The sequence below is a fragment of the Gallus gallus genome, chromosome 30 (genome assembly GCF_016699485.2).
Source record: "Gallus gallus isolate bGalGal1 chromosome 30, bGalGal1.mat.broiler.GRCg7b, whole genome shotgun sequence".
Lineage (NCBI taxonomy): Eukaryota > Metazoa > Chordata > Aves > Galliformes > Phasianidae > Gallus > Gallus gallus.
Genome location: NC_052561.1, coordinates 163,107 through 180,766, shown reverse-complemented (window position 1 = coordinate 180,766; position 17,660 = coordinate 163,107). Strand labels below are relative to the sequence as shown.

At 61.2% G+C, this 17,660-nt stretch overlaps 3 protein-coding genes across 3 annotated transcripts in view; 1 reads left to right on the top strand and 2 right to left on the bottom strand.

Moving 5' to 3' along the window:
- Positions 1–3,518: 3,518 nt before the first annotated feature.
- Positions 3,519–9,219, top strand: LOC112530991. The gene is made up of 3 exons (XM_025145829.3): positions 3,519–3,686; positions 5,967–6,000; positions 8,147–9,219. The coding sequence occupies exons 1-3, from the start codon at positions 3,525–3,527 to the stop codon at positions 8,569–8,571; spliced, it is 621 nt and encodes a 206-aa protein (XP_025001597.1). The 5' UTR covers positions 3,519–3,524; the 3' UTR covers positions 8,572–9,219.
- Positions 9,220–9,620: 401 nt separating this feature from the next.
- On the bottom strand, positions 9,621–15,152 carry LOC124417452. The gene is made up of 3 exons (XM_046904766.1): positions 13,355–15,152; positions 10,723–13,112; positions 9,621–9,634 (listed from the first exon to the last, which is right to left on the bottom strand). Exons 1-3 carry the CDS (start codon positions 13,438–13,440, stop codon positions 9,621–9,623), a joined length of 2,490 nt encoding a protein of 829 aa, XP_046760722.1. The 5' UTR covers positions 13,441–15,152.
- Positions 15,014–17,660, bottom strand: part of C3 (complement component 3) — a 27,255-nt gene continuing 24,608 nt past the window's right edge. Inside the window, 4 exon segments of the mRNA NM_001396143.1 lie at positions 15,014–15,171; positions 16,341–16,476; positions 17,195–17,278; positions 17,555–17,641. Of these exon segments, the coding sequence (NP_001383072.1) occupies positions 15,030–15,171; positions 16,341–16,476; positions 17,195–17,278; positions 17,555–17,641 (449 nt within the window). The 3' untranslated portion in view covers positions 15,014–15,029.

Below are 17,660 nucleotides of genomic sequence, written 5' to 3'. Positions count from 1 at the left end.
CTCCTATGGGGAGGGGTCTCCCATAGGGTCTCATTGGAGGATCTCCTATGGGGAGGGGTCTCCCATAGGGTCTCATTGGAGGATCTCCTATGAGGAGGGGTCTCGTATATTGGGGTTTCCTTGGAGGATCTCATATGGGGAGGGGTCTCCCATAGGGTCTCATTGGAGGACCTCCTATGGGGAGGGGTCTCCCATAGGGTCTCACTGGAGGATCTCCTATGGGGAGGGGTCTCCCATAGGGTCTCATTGGAGGATCTCATAGGGGGAGGGGTCTCCCATAGGGTCTCATTGGAGGATCTCCTATGAGGAGGGGTCTCCTATATTGGGGTTTCCTTGGAGGATCTCATATGGGGAGGGGTCTCCCATAGGGTCTCATTCGAGGATCTCCTATGGGGAGGGGTCTCCCATAGGGTCTCGTTGGAGGATCTCATATGGGGAGGGGTCTCCTATGTTGGGGTCTCATTGGAGGACCTCCTATGGGGAGGGGTCTCCCATAGGGTCTCATTGGAGGATCTCCTATGGGGAGGGGTCTCCCATAGGGTCTCATAGGAGGACCTCATGTGGGGAGGGGTCTCCTATATTGGGGTCTCATTGGAGGATCTCCTATGGGGAGGGGTCTCCCATAGGGTCTCATTGGAGGATCTCCTATGGGGAAGGGTCTCCCATAGGGTCTCATTGGAGGATCTCCTATGGGGAGGGGTCTCCCATAGGGTCTCATTGGAGGATCTCCTATGGGGAGGGGTCTCCCATAGGGTCTCATTGGAGGATCTCCTATGGGGAGGGGTCTCCCATAGGGTCTCATTGGAGGATCTCCTATGGGGAGGGGTCTCCCATAGGGTCTCATTGGAGGATCTCCTATGAGGAGGGGTCTCGTATATTGGGGTTTCCTTGGAGGATCTCATATGGGGAGGGGTCTCCCATAGGGTCTCATTCGAGGATCTCCTATGGGGAGGGGTCTCCCATAGGGTCTCACTGGAGGATCTCCTATGGGGAGGGGTCTCCTATATGTAGGTCTACCTTGGAATTGGGGGTGCACATGGCAGATCGGGGGGGGGTCTCACGGTCTCTCCCGTAGCATTGGGGTCTCTCACGAGCTCTCCTATATTGAGAAGGGAACCCCCCCCTTCCAACCCCCCCCCCCCCATCTCCTCCGCTCCGGGGAAGTGTCCGCCCCCCCCGCCGGGGATTTCCTGCCCCGCCCCCTCCGTGACGGAGCAGCGGAGTTTCCTACGGCGGAGCCGAGACGGAATTTCTGCCCCCCCCCCCTTCCCTCCTTCCTCCCCCCCCCCCCTCCAAACCCTCTTCCCCCGCATCGCAGCTCCCGACACTCCGCGAGGAACGGGAAGGGCTGAGGGGGGGGGGGGGGGGAGATGAGGGGAGGGGGGCACTGCCTCCGGTTTGGGGGGGGGGGGGGGGGGGGGGGGGGGGGGGGGGATGGAAGCGGCTTCCCGGCTGTGTGCGGCTGGGAGACCCAAAGTGGGGGGGGGGACAGAGAAACCCCCGCAATGGGAGACTCCCATAGGAGATCCCATTATGAGAGACCCCCCCCCGGTTTGAGACCCCTCCCACCCGATACGAAACCCCAGCAGAGGCACCGCCTCCTCCCGTAGGAGGTCCTCATAGGAGACCCCCCCCCCCCAACCACGACACCTCCGTGGGGTCCTCATAGGAGACCCCCCAACCATGAGATCCCCCCCCCCCCCCCCCCCCGGATGAGATCCCATAAGAGACCCTCATGAGAGACCCCCTCCCATATGAGGTTCCATAGGGAACCCCTATAAGAGTCCCCCCCCCACACACCACATCAATCCCATGGGAGAAACCACCCCCCATAGGAGACCACGTAGGAGACCCCCCCCCCAATACAACACCCCATAGAAGCCCTCTATGGGGTACCCCTCTATATGACATCCCCCACAACACCTCCATGGAGGATCCCCCCCATAGGAGACCCCATGGGTGACCCCCCCCACTTCCATATGAGACCCCATAGGAGAGCCCCCCCTTCCATATGCCACCCAAAGAAGCCCCCCCATGGGAGACCCCCCCCCCATATAAGACCCCATGGCTGACCCCCTCTTCCATATAAGACCCCATAGGAGACCCCTCCCCTTCCAAATGACACCCACTGAAGCCCCCCCATGTCAGATCCCCTTACATAGCAGACCCCATTGGTGACCCCCCCCATCCCAACTTCCATATAAGACCCCATAGGAGACCCCCCCTTCCAAATGACACCCACTGAAGCCCCCCCATGTCAGATCCCCTTACATAGCAGACCCCATTGGGCCCCCCCCCCCCCACCTTCCATATAAGACCCCATAGGAGACCCCTCCCCTTCCAAATGACACCAGACCCCCTTACATAGCAGACCCCATGTCAGACCCCCCCCCCAACTTCCATATAAGACCCCATAGGAGACCCCTCCCCTTCCATTTGACTCCCATTGAAGCCCCCCCATGTCAAAGACCCCCTAACATAGCAGACCACATTGGTCCCCCCCCCCAACTTCCATATAAGACCCCATAGGAGACCCCTCCCCTTCCAAATGACACCAGACCCCCTTACATAGCAGACCCCATGTCAGACCCCCCCCCCAACTTCCATATAAGACCCCATAGGAGACCCCTCCCCTTCCATTTGACTCCCATTGAAGCCCCCCCATGTCAAAGACCCCCTAACATAGCAGACCACATTGGTCCCCCCCCCCAACTTCCATATAAGACCCCATAGGAGACCCCCCCTTCCAAATGACACCCACTGAAGCCCCCCCATGTCAGAGACCCCCTAACATAGCAGACCCCATAGGAGACCGCCCCCCACCTTCCATATAAGAACCCATAGGAGACCCCTCCCCTTCCAAATGACACCCACTGAAGCCCCCCCAAGTCAGACCCCCTTACATAGCAGACCCCATTGGGGCCCCCCCCCAACTTCCATATAAGACCCCATAGGAGACCCCTCCCCTTCCATTTGACTCCCATTGAAGCCCCCCCATGTCAAAGACCCCCTAACATAGCAGACCACATTGGTCCCCCCCCCCAACTTCCATATAAGACCCCATAGGAGACCCCCGCTTCCAAATGACACCCACTGAAGCCCCCCCATGTCAGAGACCCCCTTACATAGCAGACCCCATAGGAGACCCCTCCCCTTCCAGATGACACCCACTGAAGCCCCCCCATGTCAGAGACCCCCTTACATCGCAGACCCCATTGGTGACCCCCCCCCCACCTTCCATATAAGACCCCCTGGGAGACCCCCCCTCACTTCACGTACCCCCCATCGAAGCCCTTTTATGCCAGCCCCCCCCAATACGAGCCCCCCGTGGGACCCCCCAATATAACCCCCCCTCCACAACTCCCCCCCCCCCTCCCCCCACCCTTTAAGCACCACCCGGAGGTGGGGACAGACCGGGGCGGCCCCATCCCACCCCCGGGGGCGGGGGACACCCCGCTCCCCCCGCCCCTCCCTGCGTCTCCATCCCTCTATAAGCGCCGCTCCTCCGCTCTCCGCCCGCCGCGATGTCGTCCCCCGTTCTCCCCCCGCACCGCTCCGTCCGCCGCCGCCGCCGCCGCCGTTTCCTCCTCCCGGCGTTCGCCGCCGTCGGGGCCGCCGCGTTCGGAGCCGCCGCCTCCGCCGCTGTCGTTGCGCTCTGCGTGCTGAGAGGGGGGACCCGTGCGCAGGTGGGGGGGGCGTCCGTCCGTCTGTCCGTCCTTCCGGCCGTCCGTCCGTCTGTCCGTCCGTCCAGGCGTCTGTCTGTCCGTCCTTCTGCCCATCCAGGTGTCTGTCTGTCTGTCCGTCCTTCTGCCCGTCCAGGCGTCTGTCTGTCCGTCTGTCCGTCCTTCTGCCCGTCCAGGCGTCTGTCTGTCCGTCCTTCTGCCCATCCAGGCGTCTGTCTGTCCGTCCAGGCGTCTGTCTTTCCATCCGTCTGTCTGTCCAGGAGTCTGTCTGACTGTCTGTCTGTCCGTCCAGGCATCTGTCCATCCCTCTGCCCATCCAGGCGTCTGTCGGTTCGTCCCTCTGCCCATCCAGGCGTCCGTCCATCCGTCCTTCTGCCCATCCAGGCGTCTGTCTGTCCGTCCATCCGTCCTTCTGCCCGTCCAGGTGCCTGTCTGTCCGTCCGTCCGTCTGTCCGTGCAGGTATCTGTCTGTCTGCCCATCCAGGTGCCCGTCTGTCCGTCCATCCTTCTGCCCATTCAGGCGTCTGTCTGTCCGTCCTTCTGCCCATCCAGGTGTCCGTCTGTCCGTCCGTCTGTCCAGGTGTCTGTCTGTCCATCCTTCTGCCTATCCAGGAGTCTGTCTGTCCGTCCGTCCAGGTGTCTGTCTTTCCGTCCTTCTGCCCATCCAGGCATCTGTCTGTCCATCCTTCTGCCCATCCAGGCGTCTGTCTGTCTGTCCTTCTGCCCTTCTGGGTGTCTGTCTGTCCGTCCCTCCGTCCATCCATGTCTGCCCATCCGGGTGCCCACCTGTCCGTCCGTCCGTCCGTTCACCCGTCTGTCTGTCCATCCGTCCTTCTGTCCGTCCGGATGTCTGTCTGCCCATCCGCCCGCTGTCCGCCCATCTGTCCACGTGTCCTCCTGCCCATCCGTCTGTCTACCCAGATGTCCACCCGTCTGTCCGTCCGTCTGTCCGTCCAGGTGCCTGTCTGTCTGTCTGTCTGCTTGTCCCTCTGTCTGTCTGTCTGCTTGTCCCTCTGTCTGTCTGCTTGTCCCTCTGTCTGTCTGTCTGCCTGTCCACCCAGCTGTCCCTCTGTCTGCCTGGTTGTCTCTCTGTCCTTTCTATCTGTCCGTCCGTCCGCCTGCCCAGCCGTCCCTCTGCCAGGCTGTCAGTCCGTCTGTCCAGCCCGTTGTCCATCTGTCCGTCTTTCTGCTTATCCCCACCCGTCTGCCCGGCTGTTCCTTTGTCTGTCTGTCCGGTTGTCCCTTTGTCCCGCTGTCCCTCCATTTGGATGTCCCTCCGTCCGTCCGTCTGTCCGTCCGTCTGTCCCTCCATCCTCCAACCGCTCCGTCCATCTGAGTGTTCCCCTGTCTGTCCGTCTGTCTGTCCGGCTATCCCTCCCTCTGTCCATCCAGTTGTCCCCCTGTCCAGCTGTCTGCTCCCCTGGATGTCCATCTGTCTGTCTGTCTGTCTGGTTGTCCCTTTGCCCAGCTGTCCGCCTGTCCGGGCGCCGCCTTGGCCATCTGTCCATCCAGGTGTCCGTCTGTCCTGCCATCCTTCCATCCAGGTGTCCATCCACCTGTCCACCCACTTGCCCGTCTATCTGTCTGTCCGGCTGTCTGTCTGTCCACTTTAGCATCCATCTGGCTGTCCCCGTTGTCCACCTTTCTGTCCGGGCGTCCATCCTCCCGGCTGTCCGTCTGTCTGGGTGTCCGCGCGCGTGTCCGTCTCTCCATCCATCCAATTGTTGTCCGGCTGTCTGTCCGGCCATCTGTCTGTCCAGCTGTCCATCCACCCATGGGGGACTCCGTCTGTCTGTCTGTTTGTCCGTCCGTCCCCCTTCCAGGTGCCCATTCATCCGTCCGTCCGTCCCACACCCTTCCAACTGTCCATTCATCCACGCGTCCGTCCGTCCGTCCGTCTGTCCCTTAAGACCCACACTGTGTCCCTACGCCCGTGGGTGGGAGCGGGGCAGCAATGTGAGGGGGGGGGGGCAGCACAAACTCTATCCTCACCCCCAAAAGAACCAACCCCCCCCCCCCACACCACATCTATGGGTCGCTCCCATCCCCATTGGGGACCCCCCGAAATACCGCCGGCTGTTGGAAAGTCCCCAAATCCCGACTTCCCCATCAGGACTGAAGGAGGAGGAGGAGGAGGGAGGAGGGGAGGGGGGGAGGAAGGGGGGGGGGGGGGGGGGTGGAGAGGTTGAGGATGGAATGGGGGGGGGGGGAAACGACACCAAAGCAATGGGGACCCCTCGGTCCTTCCACTGACTCCTTCCTTCCCCCCTCCTTCCGACGCAGAGTGCCACGGCTGCCCACGTGTTGCTGAGTGCTGGTAAGTGCTGCGGGGCCCCGTGGGGACATCGGGGTGGGGACATCTGGGGATGTCACCTCCCGTCATCTCGAAAGCGTCGCGCGTGGGTTCCCCCTTCCGACCTCGGAAAGGAAACGGCCGTCCCCAAAGCGGAGCATCCGGGGGTGGCACCGGGGAGATAATGGGCCCCGAAGCGTCACGGAGTGTCCCCAGGGTGTCACGGAGCGTCCTGGGTGTCCTCCGTCCCCGTGAGGATATGGGGTGTCCTCCGTCCCTGTGGTGATATGGGGTGTCCTCCATCCCTGTGGTCCCCATAGTGATGTGGGGTGCCCTCCATCCCTGTGGTGATATGGGGTGTCCTCCATCCCTGTGGTCCCCATGGTGATATGGGGTGTCCTCCGTCCCTGTGGTCCCCATGGGGACATGGGGTGTCCTCCGTCCCCGTGAGGATATGGGGTGTCCTCCATCCCTGTGGTGATGTGGGGTGTCCTCCGTCCCTGTGGTCCCCATAGTGATGTGGGGTGTCCTCCATCCCTGTGGTCCCCATGGTGATATGGGGTGTCCTCCGTCCCCGTGGTGATATGGGGTGCCCTCCATCCCTATGGTGATATGGGGTGTCCTCTGTCCCTGTGGTCCCCATAGTGATATGGAGTGTCCTCCATCCCCGTGGTGATATGGGGTGTCCTCTGTCCCCGTGGTCCCCATGGGGACATGGGGTGTCCTCCATCCCTATGGTGATGTGGGGTGTCCTCCATCCCTGTGGTGATATGGGGTGTCCTCCATCCCCGTGGTCCCCATGGTGATATAGGGTGTCCTCCATCCCTGTGGTCCCTGGCAGTGCCATCGTGACCCCATTAGCCCCATACCCCTGTCCCCCATTCTCACTGCTGGTGCCACCGCGACCCCATTAACCCCACACCTCCACCCGCAGCTTCCCTGGCGGTACCATCACGACCCCATTAACCCCATATCGCTGCCCCCTACATTCACTGGCAGTGCCATCGGGACCCCATTACCCCACATCCCTACCCCCCATTCTCACTGCTGGTGCCACAGTGACCCCATTAACCCCACATCGGGACCCCATTACCCCATACCTCTGCCCCCAGGCTCACTGATGGTGCCATCATGACCCCATTAGCCCCACATCCCTGCCCCCCATTCTCACTGCTGGTGCCGCCACGACCCCATTAACCCCCCATCTCCCCCCCCAGCTTCCCTGGCGGTACCATCACGACCCCATTAACCCCATATCGCTGCCCCCTACATTCACTGGCAGTGCCATCGCGACCCCGTTAACCCCACATCCCTGCCCCCCATTCTCACTGCTGGTGCCGCCACGACCCCATTAACCCCCCATCTCCCCCCCCAGCTTCCCTGGCGGTACCATCACGACCCCATTAACCCCATATCGCTGCCCCCTACATTCACTGGCAGTGCCATCGCGACCCCGTTAACCCCACATCCCTGCCCCCCATTCTCACTGCTGGTGCCACCGTGACCCCATTAACCCCACATCTCCCCCCCCAGCTTCCCTGGCGGTGCCATCGGGACCCCATTACCCCGTACCTCTGCCCCCAGGCTCACTGATGGTGCCATCATGACCCCATTAGCCCCACATCCCTGCCCCCCATTCTCACTGCTGGTGCCATCGCGACCCCATTACCCCATACCCCTGCCCCCATTCTCACTGCTGGTGCCGCTGTGACCCCATTAACCCCCCATCTCCCCCCCCAGCTTCCCTGGCGGTGCCATCGCAACCCCATTAACCCCATATCGCTGCCCCCTACATTCACTGGCAGTGCCATCGGGACCCCATTACCCCACATCCCTGCCCCCCATTCTCACTGCTGGTGCCACCGCGACCCCATTAACCCCACATCTCCCCCCCCAGCTTCCCTGGCGGTGCCATCGGGACCCCATTAGCCCCATACCCCTGCCCCCCATTCTCACTGCTGGTGCCATCGCGACCCCGTTAACCCCACATCCCTGCCCCCCATTCTCACTGCTGGTGCCACCGCGACCCCATTAACCCCACATCCCTGCCCCCCATTCTCACTGCTGGTGCCACCGCGACCCCATTAACCCCACATCCCTGCCCCCCATTCTCACTGCTGGTGCCGCCGCGACCCCATTAACCCCCCATCTCCCCCATCTCCCCCCCCAGCTTCCCTGGCGGTGCCATCGGGACCCAACTGGCGCTACGAAGAAGGCATCAGCGGAGTCTTCCTCAGCGGCGACGTTCAGGCGACACCCGAAGGACTGCGGGTGGCATCCGGGGGTCTCTACCTCCTCTATGGCCAATTTGCCGTCACCTGCACGGCCACCTCCTGTCCCCCCGGCAATGTCACCCTCCAACTGCACCGCGCCGGCTCTTCTCATCCCCTGTTGGCCGTACCGTTGGCGTTACCCGACGGCAGCGGATCCGGCCCCACTCGCTCCGGTTTGGCTCAAGCAGTGGGGCAGCTGAGGCCGGGGGACGTCCTCAGCTTTAGGATGGTTGGGGACGTCCAAGGGGACGAGTGGCAGATGGCGCAGGACGAGAGGGAGGGGAACTTCGTGGGGCTGCTGCGCATCGCCGGCGGGGGGTGACGCGTGGGGGGGGGTCCCCCGAAGTCGTGGAGGTGGAGTGCAAAACGGGGCGGGGGGGGGGACCGGAAGGGATTGGGGGTGGGCGCCCCCCTGGTTGGGGGTTTGGAGAGGTACCCCCCCCCGGTGGAGGTTTGGAGACGACCCCCCCTGGTTGGGGGTTTGGAGACGTCCCCACCCCCCCGGTTGGAGGTTTGGAGTCGTCGTCGTCCCCCCCCCCCCCCTGGTTGGAGGTTTGGAGACGTCTCCCCCCTGGTTGGGGGTTTGGAGACATCCCCCCCCTCCCCATGGTTGGGGGTTTGGAGACGTCCCCCCCCCTGGTTGGGGGTTTGGAGACATCCCCCCCCTCCCCATGGTTGGAGGTTTGGAGATGTATCCCCCCCCGGTGGAAGTTTGGAGACGACCCCCCCTGGTTGGGGGTTTGGAGACGTCCCCACCCCCCCGGTTGGAGGTTTGGAGATGTCCCCCCCCCTCCCCATGGTTGGGGGTTTGGAGATGTACCCCCACCTGGTTGGGGGTTTGGAGACGTCCCCCCCCCCTGGTTGGAGGTTTGGAGACGTCCCCCCCCCCCATGGTTGGGGGTTTGGAGATGTACCCCCCCCTGGTTGGAGGTTTGGAGATGTACCCCCTCCCCACAGTTGGAGGTTTGGAGACGTCCCCCCCCCCCATGGTTGGGGGTTTGGAGATGTACCCCCCCCTGGTTGGAGGTTTGGAGACGTCAAGGGATGCTGCTGACCTCAATGGCTGGAGATATATGGATCCAAAGCGCAAAGATTTGGGGACATTGGGGGGCGCTGCTGCCCTTTATGCGCGGAGATCCGGGTCCCAACACCCCCCATGTCCCAAGATTTGGGGACGTCCGGGGACGTCGCTGACCTCCGTGTTTGGAGATGGGGGTCCCGAGACCCCCAACGTGTGGAGATGTGGGGGACGTCGTTGACCTCCGCGTCCATTTGGGGACATCAGGGGACGTCGTTGACCTCCATGCCTGGAAATCGGAATCCCGCAATCCCAATGCCCAAAGATTTGGGATCGGGGGACGCTGTTGACCTCTATGGCCGAAGACCTGAAGGTGTGGGGACATCGGTGACCTCTACGCCCAGAGATTTGGGGACGTCGAGGGGGACATTGCAGCCCCCCCCCCCCCCCCCCCCCCACGCTCACGATTTGGTGCTGGAGCCCCCCCATGGCTCAGAGATTTGGGGACACTGAGGAACCTCGCAGACCGCCCCTGTGTTGGATATTGGGGACATCACAGGTTCCCATTTTGGGGACGTCGGGGACATCACGAAACCCCCCCCCCCCTCCCCAGTCAAAGACTATGGAACCCCCCCCCATGCTTGGAGGCATTGGGGGGGTCCCCGCTGACCCCTCCCCCCAGCTGGTCTGGGGGGGTCCCCCCTCCCCCCTAAGTTATTGTCTGGTGCTCAGAGCCACTTTATTTATTAATCAGTACATTTATTTATGGTTCTCCGTTCTCCGAAGTGGGCTGATTTCCCCCCTTCCCCCCCCCCAAAAAAGGGGGAATTCCTTGGGGGGGGTCTCCGTGCTCCCTTCGCTGTGAGGACAGCATGGGGACAATGTGGGGACAACGTGGGGACAGCGTGGGGACAACATGGGGATAGCATGGGGACAATGTGGGTACAAGTTGGGGACAGCTTGGGGACAATGCGGGGACAATTTGGGGACAGCTTGGGGACAAGATGGGGACAATGAAGGGACACCGTGGGGACAGCATGGGGATAAGTTGGGGACAATGTGGGGACAACATGTAGGCAGCTTGGGGACAGCTTGGGGACAGTGTGGGGACAATGTGGGGACAAGTTGGGGACAATGTGGGGACAGCATGGGGACAGCTTGGGGACAATGTGGGGACAGCATGGGGACAAGTTGGGGGCAGCATGGGGACAATATGGGGACAACATGTAGGCAGCTTGGGGACAATGTGGGGACAATATAGGGACAGCGTGGGGACAATGTGGGGACCGCGAGGGGACAGCATGGGGACAATGTGGGGACAGCATGGGGACAAGTTGGGGGCAGCTTGGGGACAATATGGGGGCAATGTGGGGACAACGTGGGGACAGCGAGGGGACAGCATGAGGGCAGCTTGGGGACAGCATGGGGACAATGTAGGAACAACGTGGGGACAACATGGGGACAGCGAGGGGACAACGTGGGGACAGCGTGGGGACAGCGTGGGGACAAGCTGGGGACAGCATGTGGGCAGCTTGGGGACAGCTTGGGGACAATGTGGGGACAACTGTTGGGCCACCTGGGGGCAGCACGGGGCCAATTTGGGGACAGTTCGGGGACAATGTGGGGACAGCACGGGGACAATGTGGGGACAGCTGGCGGGCCATAGGGGCGCAGCGCGCAGCCGGCGCTCGGGTGGCGGCCCGGCAGCACACGCGCGTGCACCGCTGCTCACACGCGCGACACGGCGCGCCCCGTGCACGCAGCCGCGTGCGTTGCACGCGCAGATGCCGTTGCAGCGCCGCAGGACGCGTGCAAACGGTTCTGCGTGCAACGACGTGCAACCCTGACGTGTGTGCACGGCTCGGCAGCGGCTGCGGGGGCTGAGAAAGCACCGGAAAGCAGCGACGGCAATGAGCGCTGTGCAGGGAGAGCAGGAAACGGCGCTGTGCAATGAGCACAGCCGTGCAGTGAGCAGTGAGCAGCGCTGTGCAACGTGAGCTGAGCACACTGTGCAACGTTGTGCACCATGAGCTGAGCACACTGTGCACCGATGGGGTGTGCAGCGCTGTGCAATGAGCAGCGTGCAATGCTGTGCACTGTGAGCTGAGCACACTGTGCACCGATGGGGTGTGCAGCACTGTGCAACACTGTGCATGGTGAGCTGAGCACACTGTGCACCGATGGGGTGTGCAGTGCTGTGCAATGAGCACTGTGCAGTGCTGTGCACCATGAGCTGAGCACACTGTGCACCGATGTGGTGTGCAGCGCTGTGCAACGTGAGCTGAGCACACTGTGCACCACTGTGATGTGCAGCGCTGTGCAATGTGAGCTGAGCACACTGTGCACCGATGTGGTGTGCAGTGCTGTGCAATGAGCAGTGTGCAATGCTGTGCATGGTGAGCTGAGCACACTGTGCACCGATGGGGTGTGCAGCGCTGTGCAATGAGCACTGTGCAGTGCTGTGCATGGTGAGCTGAGCACACTGTGCACCACTGTGGTGTGCAGCGCTGTGCAATGAACACTGTGCAATGCTGTGCACCGATGTGCTGTGCAATGAGCACTGTGTAATGCTGTGCATGGTGGGCTGAGCACACTGTGCACCACTGTGGTGTGCAGCGCTGTGCAATGAGCACTGTGCAACGCTGTGCACCGATGTGCTGTGCAGTGCTGTGCAATGAGCACTGTGCAGTGCTGTGCACCATGAGCTGAGCACACTGTGCACCGATGTGGTGTGCAGCGCTGTGCAATGTGAGCTGAGCACACTGTGCACCGATGTGGTGTGCAGTGCTGTGCAATGAGCACTGTGCAACACTGTGCACCGATGTGGTGTGCAGCACTGTGCACCACTGTGGAGTGCAGCGCTGTGCAATGAGCACTGTGCAACGCTGTGCACCATGAGCTGAGCACACTGTGTACCGATGGGGTGTGCAGCGCTGTGCAATGAGCAGCGTGCAATGCTGTGCACTGTGAGCTGAGCACACTGTGCAACGCTGTGCACCATGAGCTGAGCACACTGTGCACCGATGGGGTGTGCAGCACTGTGCAATGAGCACTGTGCAGTGCCGTGCACTGTGAGCTGAGCACACTGTGCGCCACTGTGGTGTGCAGCGCTGTGCAATGAGCACTGTGCAATGCTGTGCATGGTGGGCTGAGCACACTGTGCACTGATGGGGTGTGCAGCACTGTGCAGTGAGCAGTGTGCAATGCTGTGCAACGTGAGCTGAGCACACTGTGCACCACTGTGATGTGCAGCGCTGTGCAATGAGCACTGTGCAACGCTGTGCATGGTGAGTTGAGCAGCACTGTGCATCACTGTGGTGTGCAGTGCTGTGCAATGAGCACTGTGCAGTGCTGTGCATGGTGAGCTGAGCACACTGTGCACCACTGTGATGTGCAGCGCTGTGCAATGTGAGCTGAGCACACTGTGCACCAATGGGGTGTGCAACGCTGTGCAATGAGCACTGTGCAACACTGTGCACCGATGTGGTGTGCAGCACTGTGCACCACTGTGGAGTGCAGCGCTGTGCAGTGAGCAGTGAGCAGCGCTGTGCACTGTGAGCTGAGCACACTGTGCACCGATGGGGTGTGCAGCGCTGTGCAATGAGCACTGTGCAACGCTGTGCAACGTGAGCTGAGCACACTGTGCACCACTGTGGTGTGCAGCTCTGTGCAATGAGCACTGTGCAGTGCTGTGCATGGTGAGCTGAGCACACTGTGCACCACTGTGGAGTGCAGCGCTGTGCAATGAGCACTGTGCAACGCTGTGCATCGATGTGCTGTGCAGCGCTGTGCAATGAGCACTGTGCAGTGCTGTGCATGGTGAGCTGAGCACACTGTGCACCGATGTGCTGTGCAGCACTGTGCAATGAGCAGCGTGCAACGCTGTGCACCGATGTGCTGTGCAGTGCTGTGCAATGAGCACTGTGCAATGCTGAGCAATGTGAGCTGAGCACACTGTGCACCACTGTGATGTGCAGCACTGTGCAATGAGCACTGTGCAACGCTGTGCATCGATGTGCTGTGCAGTGCTGTGCAATGAGCACTGTGCAGTGCTGTGCATGGTGAGCTGAGCACATTGTGCACCGATGTGCTGTGCAGCGCTGTGCAATGAGCACTGTGCAACGCTGTGCACAGAGCAGCTCCCTGTCCTCTGTGGGGCCTCCACAGCCCCATATGCCCTCTATGGAGTCCTTACGGCCTTGTTGTTCCCTGGGGTGTCCCCTACTGTGTCCCCATGAGCCCCACCACCCCCACAGTGCCACCGTCCCCTGTGATGCCCCCGGGACACCTATGAAGTCCTCACCACCTCCACGTCATTTCCATTGTCCCATATGGAGTCCCCACGACCCCATCATCCCCTAAGGACTCCCCATGCCCTCTATAGTGTCCCCGTGACTTTGTCATCTCCTAAGGACTCCCCACATCCCCCATGGTGTCCTCACGACCCCATCATCCCCTAAGGTGTCCCGATGTCCCCCGTGGTGTCCCCATTAAGGACCCTCCATGTCCTCTATGGTGTCTCCGTGACCCTCTCGTCCCCTATGGAATCCCCACAACCCCACCGTCCCCTGTGATGTCCCCGGGACACCTATGTAGTCCTCACCACCTCCATGTCCTCTATGGCATCTCCATTGTCCCATATGGAGTCCCCACGACCCCATCATCCCCTAAGTACTCCCGATGTCCCCTGTGGTGTCCCCATGACCCCATCATCCCCTATGGAATCCCCACAACCCCACCATCCCCTGTGATGTCCCCTCTGAGGACACCCACGAAGTCCTCACCACCTCCATGTCCTCTATGGCATCTCCATTGTCCCATAAGGAGTCCCCACGACCCCATCATCCCCTAAGGACTCCCCATGCCCTCTATAGTGTCCCCGTGACTTTGTCATCTCCTAAGGACTCCCCACATCCCCCATGGTGTCCTCACGACCCCATCATCCCCTAAGGTGTCCCGATGTCCCCCGTGGTGTCCCCATTAAGGACCCTCCATGTCCTCTATGGTGTCTCCGTGACCCTCTCGTCCCCTATGGAATCCCCACAACCCCACCGTCCCCTGTGATGTCCCCGGGACACCTATGTAGTCCTCACCACCTCCATGTCCTCTATGGCATCTCCATTGTCCCATATGGAGTCCCCACGACCCCATCATCCCCTAAGAACTCCCCATGCCCTCTATAGTGTCCCCGTGACTTTGTCATCCCCTAAGGACTCCCCACATCCCCCACGGTGTCCCCACGACCCCATCATCCCTTAAGGACCCTCCATGTCCTCTATGGTGTCCCAGTGACCCTCTCGTCCCCTATGGAATCCCCACAACCCCACCGTCCCCTGTGATGTCCCCTCTGAGGGCACCCACGAAGTCCTCACCACCTCCATGTCCTCTATGGCGTCTCCATTGTCCCATATGGAGTCCCCACGACCCCACCATCCCCTAAGGACTCCCCATGCCCTCTATAGTGTCCCCATGACCCTCTCATCCCCTATGGAATCCCCACAACCCCACCATCCCCTCTGATGTCCCCTCTGAGGGCACCCACGAAGTCCTCACCGCCCTCCCGTCCTTCGTGGTGTCCCCACTGTCCCCCACGGTGCCCCCACATCCCACACCACCACTCTGTACCCAGACACAGAGCTTCCGAAAGAACATTTTTAACCACTGCCGCCCCCACTCTACAAAATAAAAGACGGGGGTGACACCGGGGGGGGGAGGGGACACCCCATCGGGTTGGGGTCACCCATCGGGTTGGGGTCACCCCATCAGGTGGGGCACCCAAACAAGACCATATTGTCGGAGAACTCGGTGAAGTCCTGGCAGAGCGGCTGCAGGTCGGCATCCTGGCACGACTCCTCCAAGGGCCACGCTTCCAGCCACGTGTCCTTGCTGATGAGGTAGGAGAAGCTGGGGACAGCGGGGGACAGCAGGGGACAACGGGGTCAGGAGGGGTTGGCAGCCCGGTGAGGGGCGCACAACCCTAGACGAGACATTGGAGAAGCTCGGGGTGCAGCGGGGTATGGATGTATGTTGGGCGCCAACGTCCCCATGTCCCCGTGTCCCTTCGTACCCTTCTCCATGTCCTTGTGTTCCACATTCCCGTGTTCCCATGTCCTTCTATTCCATGTCCCCATGTCCCCTTGTCCCCGTGTCCCCATGTCCCCAAGTCCCCGTGTCCCCATGTCCTTGTGTCCTCACGTCCTCGTGTCCTCATATCCTCGTGTCCTCATGTCCCTTTGTCCCTTTGTCCCCATGTCCCCATGTCTTCATGTCCCTTTGTCCCCCTCTCCCCATGTCCCCGTGTCCCCTTGTCCCCATGTCCTCATGTCCCCATGTCCCTTTGTCCCTTTGTCCCCATGTCCCCATGTCCCCATGTCCTCATGTCTCCGTGTCCCTATGTCCCTTTGTCCCCATGTCCCCATGTTCTCATGTCCTCATGTCCCCATGTCCCCATGTCCTCATGTCCTCATGTCCCTTTGTCCCTTTGTCCCCATGTCCCCATGTCCCTTTGTCCCCATTTCCCCATGTCCCCATGTCCCCATGTCCCCTTGTCCCCATGTTCCCCATGTTCTCATGTCCTCACGTCCCCATGTCCCCATGTGCTCATGTCCTCATGTCCCCATGTCCCCATGTCTTCATGTCCCTTTGTCCCCCTCTCCCTATGTCCCCATGTCCCCATGTCCTCATGTCCCTATGTCCCTTTGTCCATTTGCCCCCATGTCCCCATGTCCTCATGTCCCTTTGTCCCCATGTCCCCATGTCCCCATGTCCCCATGTCCCTTTGCCCCCATGTCCCCATGTTCCAATGTTCTCACATCTTCGTGTTCCATGTCCCCATGTCTTCATGTCCCTACATCCCCATGCCCCCGTTACCAAGTTCCCACGTCCCCATGTCCCCGTGTCCTCACGTTCCTTTGTCCCCCTGTCCCCTTGTCCCCATTTCCCCATGTCTTTATGTTCCACGTCCCCTCATCCCTGTGTATCCCCACGTCCCCATGTCTTCAAGTCCCCATGTCTCCATGTTCTCATGTTCTGTGTCCCCATGTCCCCACATCCCCATGTCCCCATGTCCCTACCGGCTGCCGGTGACCCACAGGTCGGACGCCAGCCCCCACACCAGGTAGTCCTGTCCCTTCTGGAGACTCAATGCATCCCGGCACTGCTTATGGCTCACGAAGGTCCGGTTGCTCCCACCTGGGTTCTCATCAGTGCCTGTCCCAGGGAGAGGTGACACAGGTGACGTGCCACCCCCACCCCAACATGGCAGTGGCACCCACTGTGACATGTTCTGCAATGAGGACCCCAGGATCTGTGGGCATCTTTGGAGACATCGCCCCATTGTTGTCACCACCCCTGGGTGTCATCACCCCAACGTTGTCACCAGCTGTGGGTGGCACCGGTTCATTCCAGCTGTTCACTGAGCACCCTTGGGTGTCCCCAACCCAACTGGGTGGCACCAAACCTCATTGGTGTCCCCAAGCACCCTTGGGTGTCCCCAACCCACCTGGGTGACACCAAACCTCATGGTGTCCCCAAGCACCCTTGGGTGTCCCCAGTCCATTTTGGGTGACACCAAACCTCATGGTGTCCCCAAGCACCCTTGGGTGTCCCCAATCCATTTTGGGTGACACCAAACCTCATGGTGTCCCCAGGGACCCTGGGGTGTCCCCAACCCACCTGGGTGGCACCAAACCTCATTGGTGTCCCCAGGGACCCTTGGGTGTCCCCAATCCATTCTGGGTGACACCAAACCTCATGGTGTCCCCAAGGACCCTTGGGTGTCCCCAACCCACCTGGGTGACACCAAACCTCATTGGTGTCCCCCAGGGACCCTTGGGTGTCCCCAGCCCACCGGGGTGTCCCCAGCCCTGGGTGACACTCCCACGTCCCCCCAGGTGACCGTGCCCCCTGCCCCCAGGGTTGCTCGTACCCATCTTGATGACGGTGAGGATGGACATGATGTAGTTGTCGTGGGATGGCGTCTCCTCTGTTGCCACCACCTTCACTTTGTACACTGGGGAGGGGGATGTCACCATGTCACCACCTCGCAGTTGACCCCACTGTGCCCCCCTTTTCCTCCCTGTGACCCCTCTCGTCCCTCTATGTCTCCCCTACTCCACTCCTGCATCCCAGTGCCCACTCATCCCCTTCAGCAGCCCTTCACATCCCCCTCCACATCCCAACAATACTCCCTATACTTCTGTCCCCGTAACCCTCCACTTCCTTCCCACGCGCCCCATGTTGTCCCCATGTCCCGTGTCCCCGTGTCCCCTTGTCCCTCGTGGCTCACCATAGTCCACCCCTGGCTTGCAGGCAAGGTCGATGCGCTCATTGACTGTGATGGGATTGTCCTTCTTCACCCGTATGAAGCAGTTTTCTGTAGGTACACATTGAGG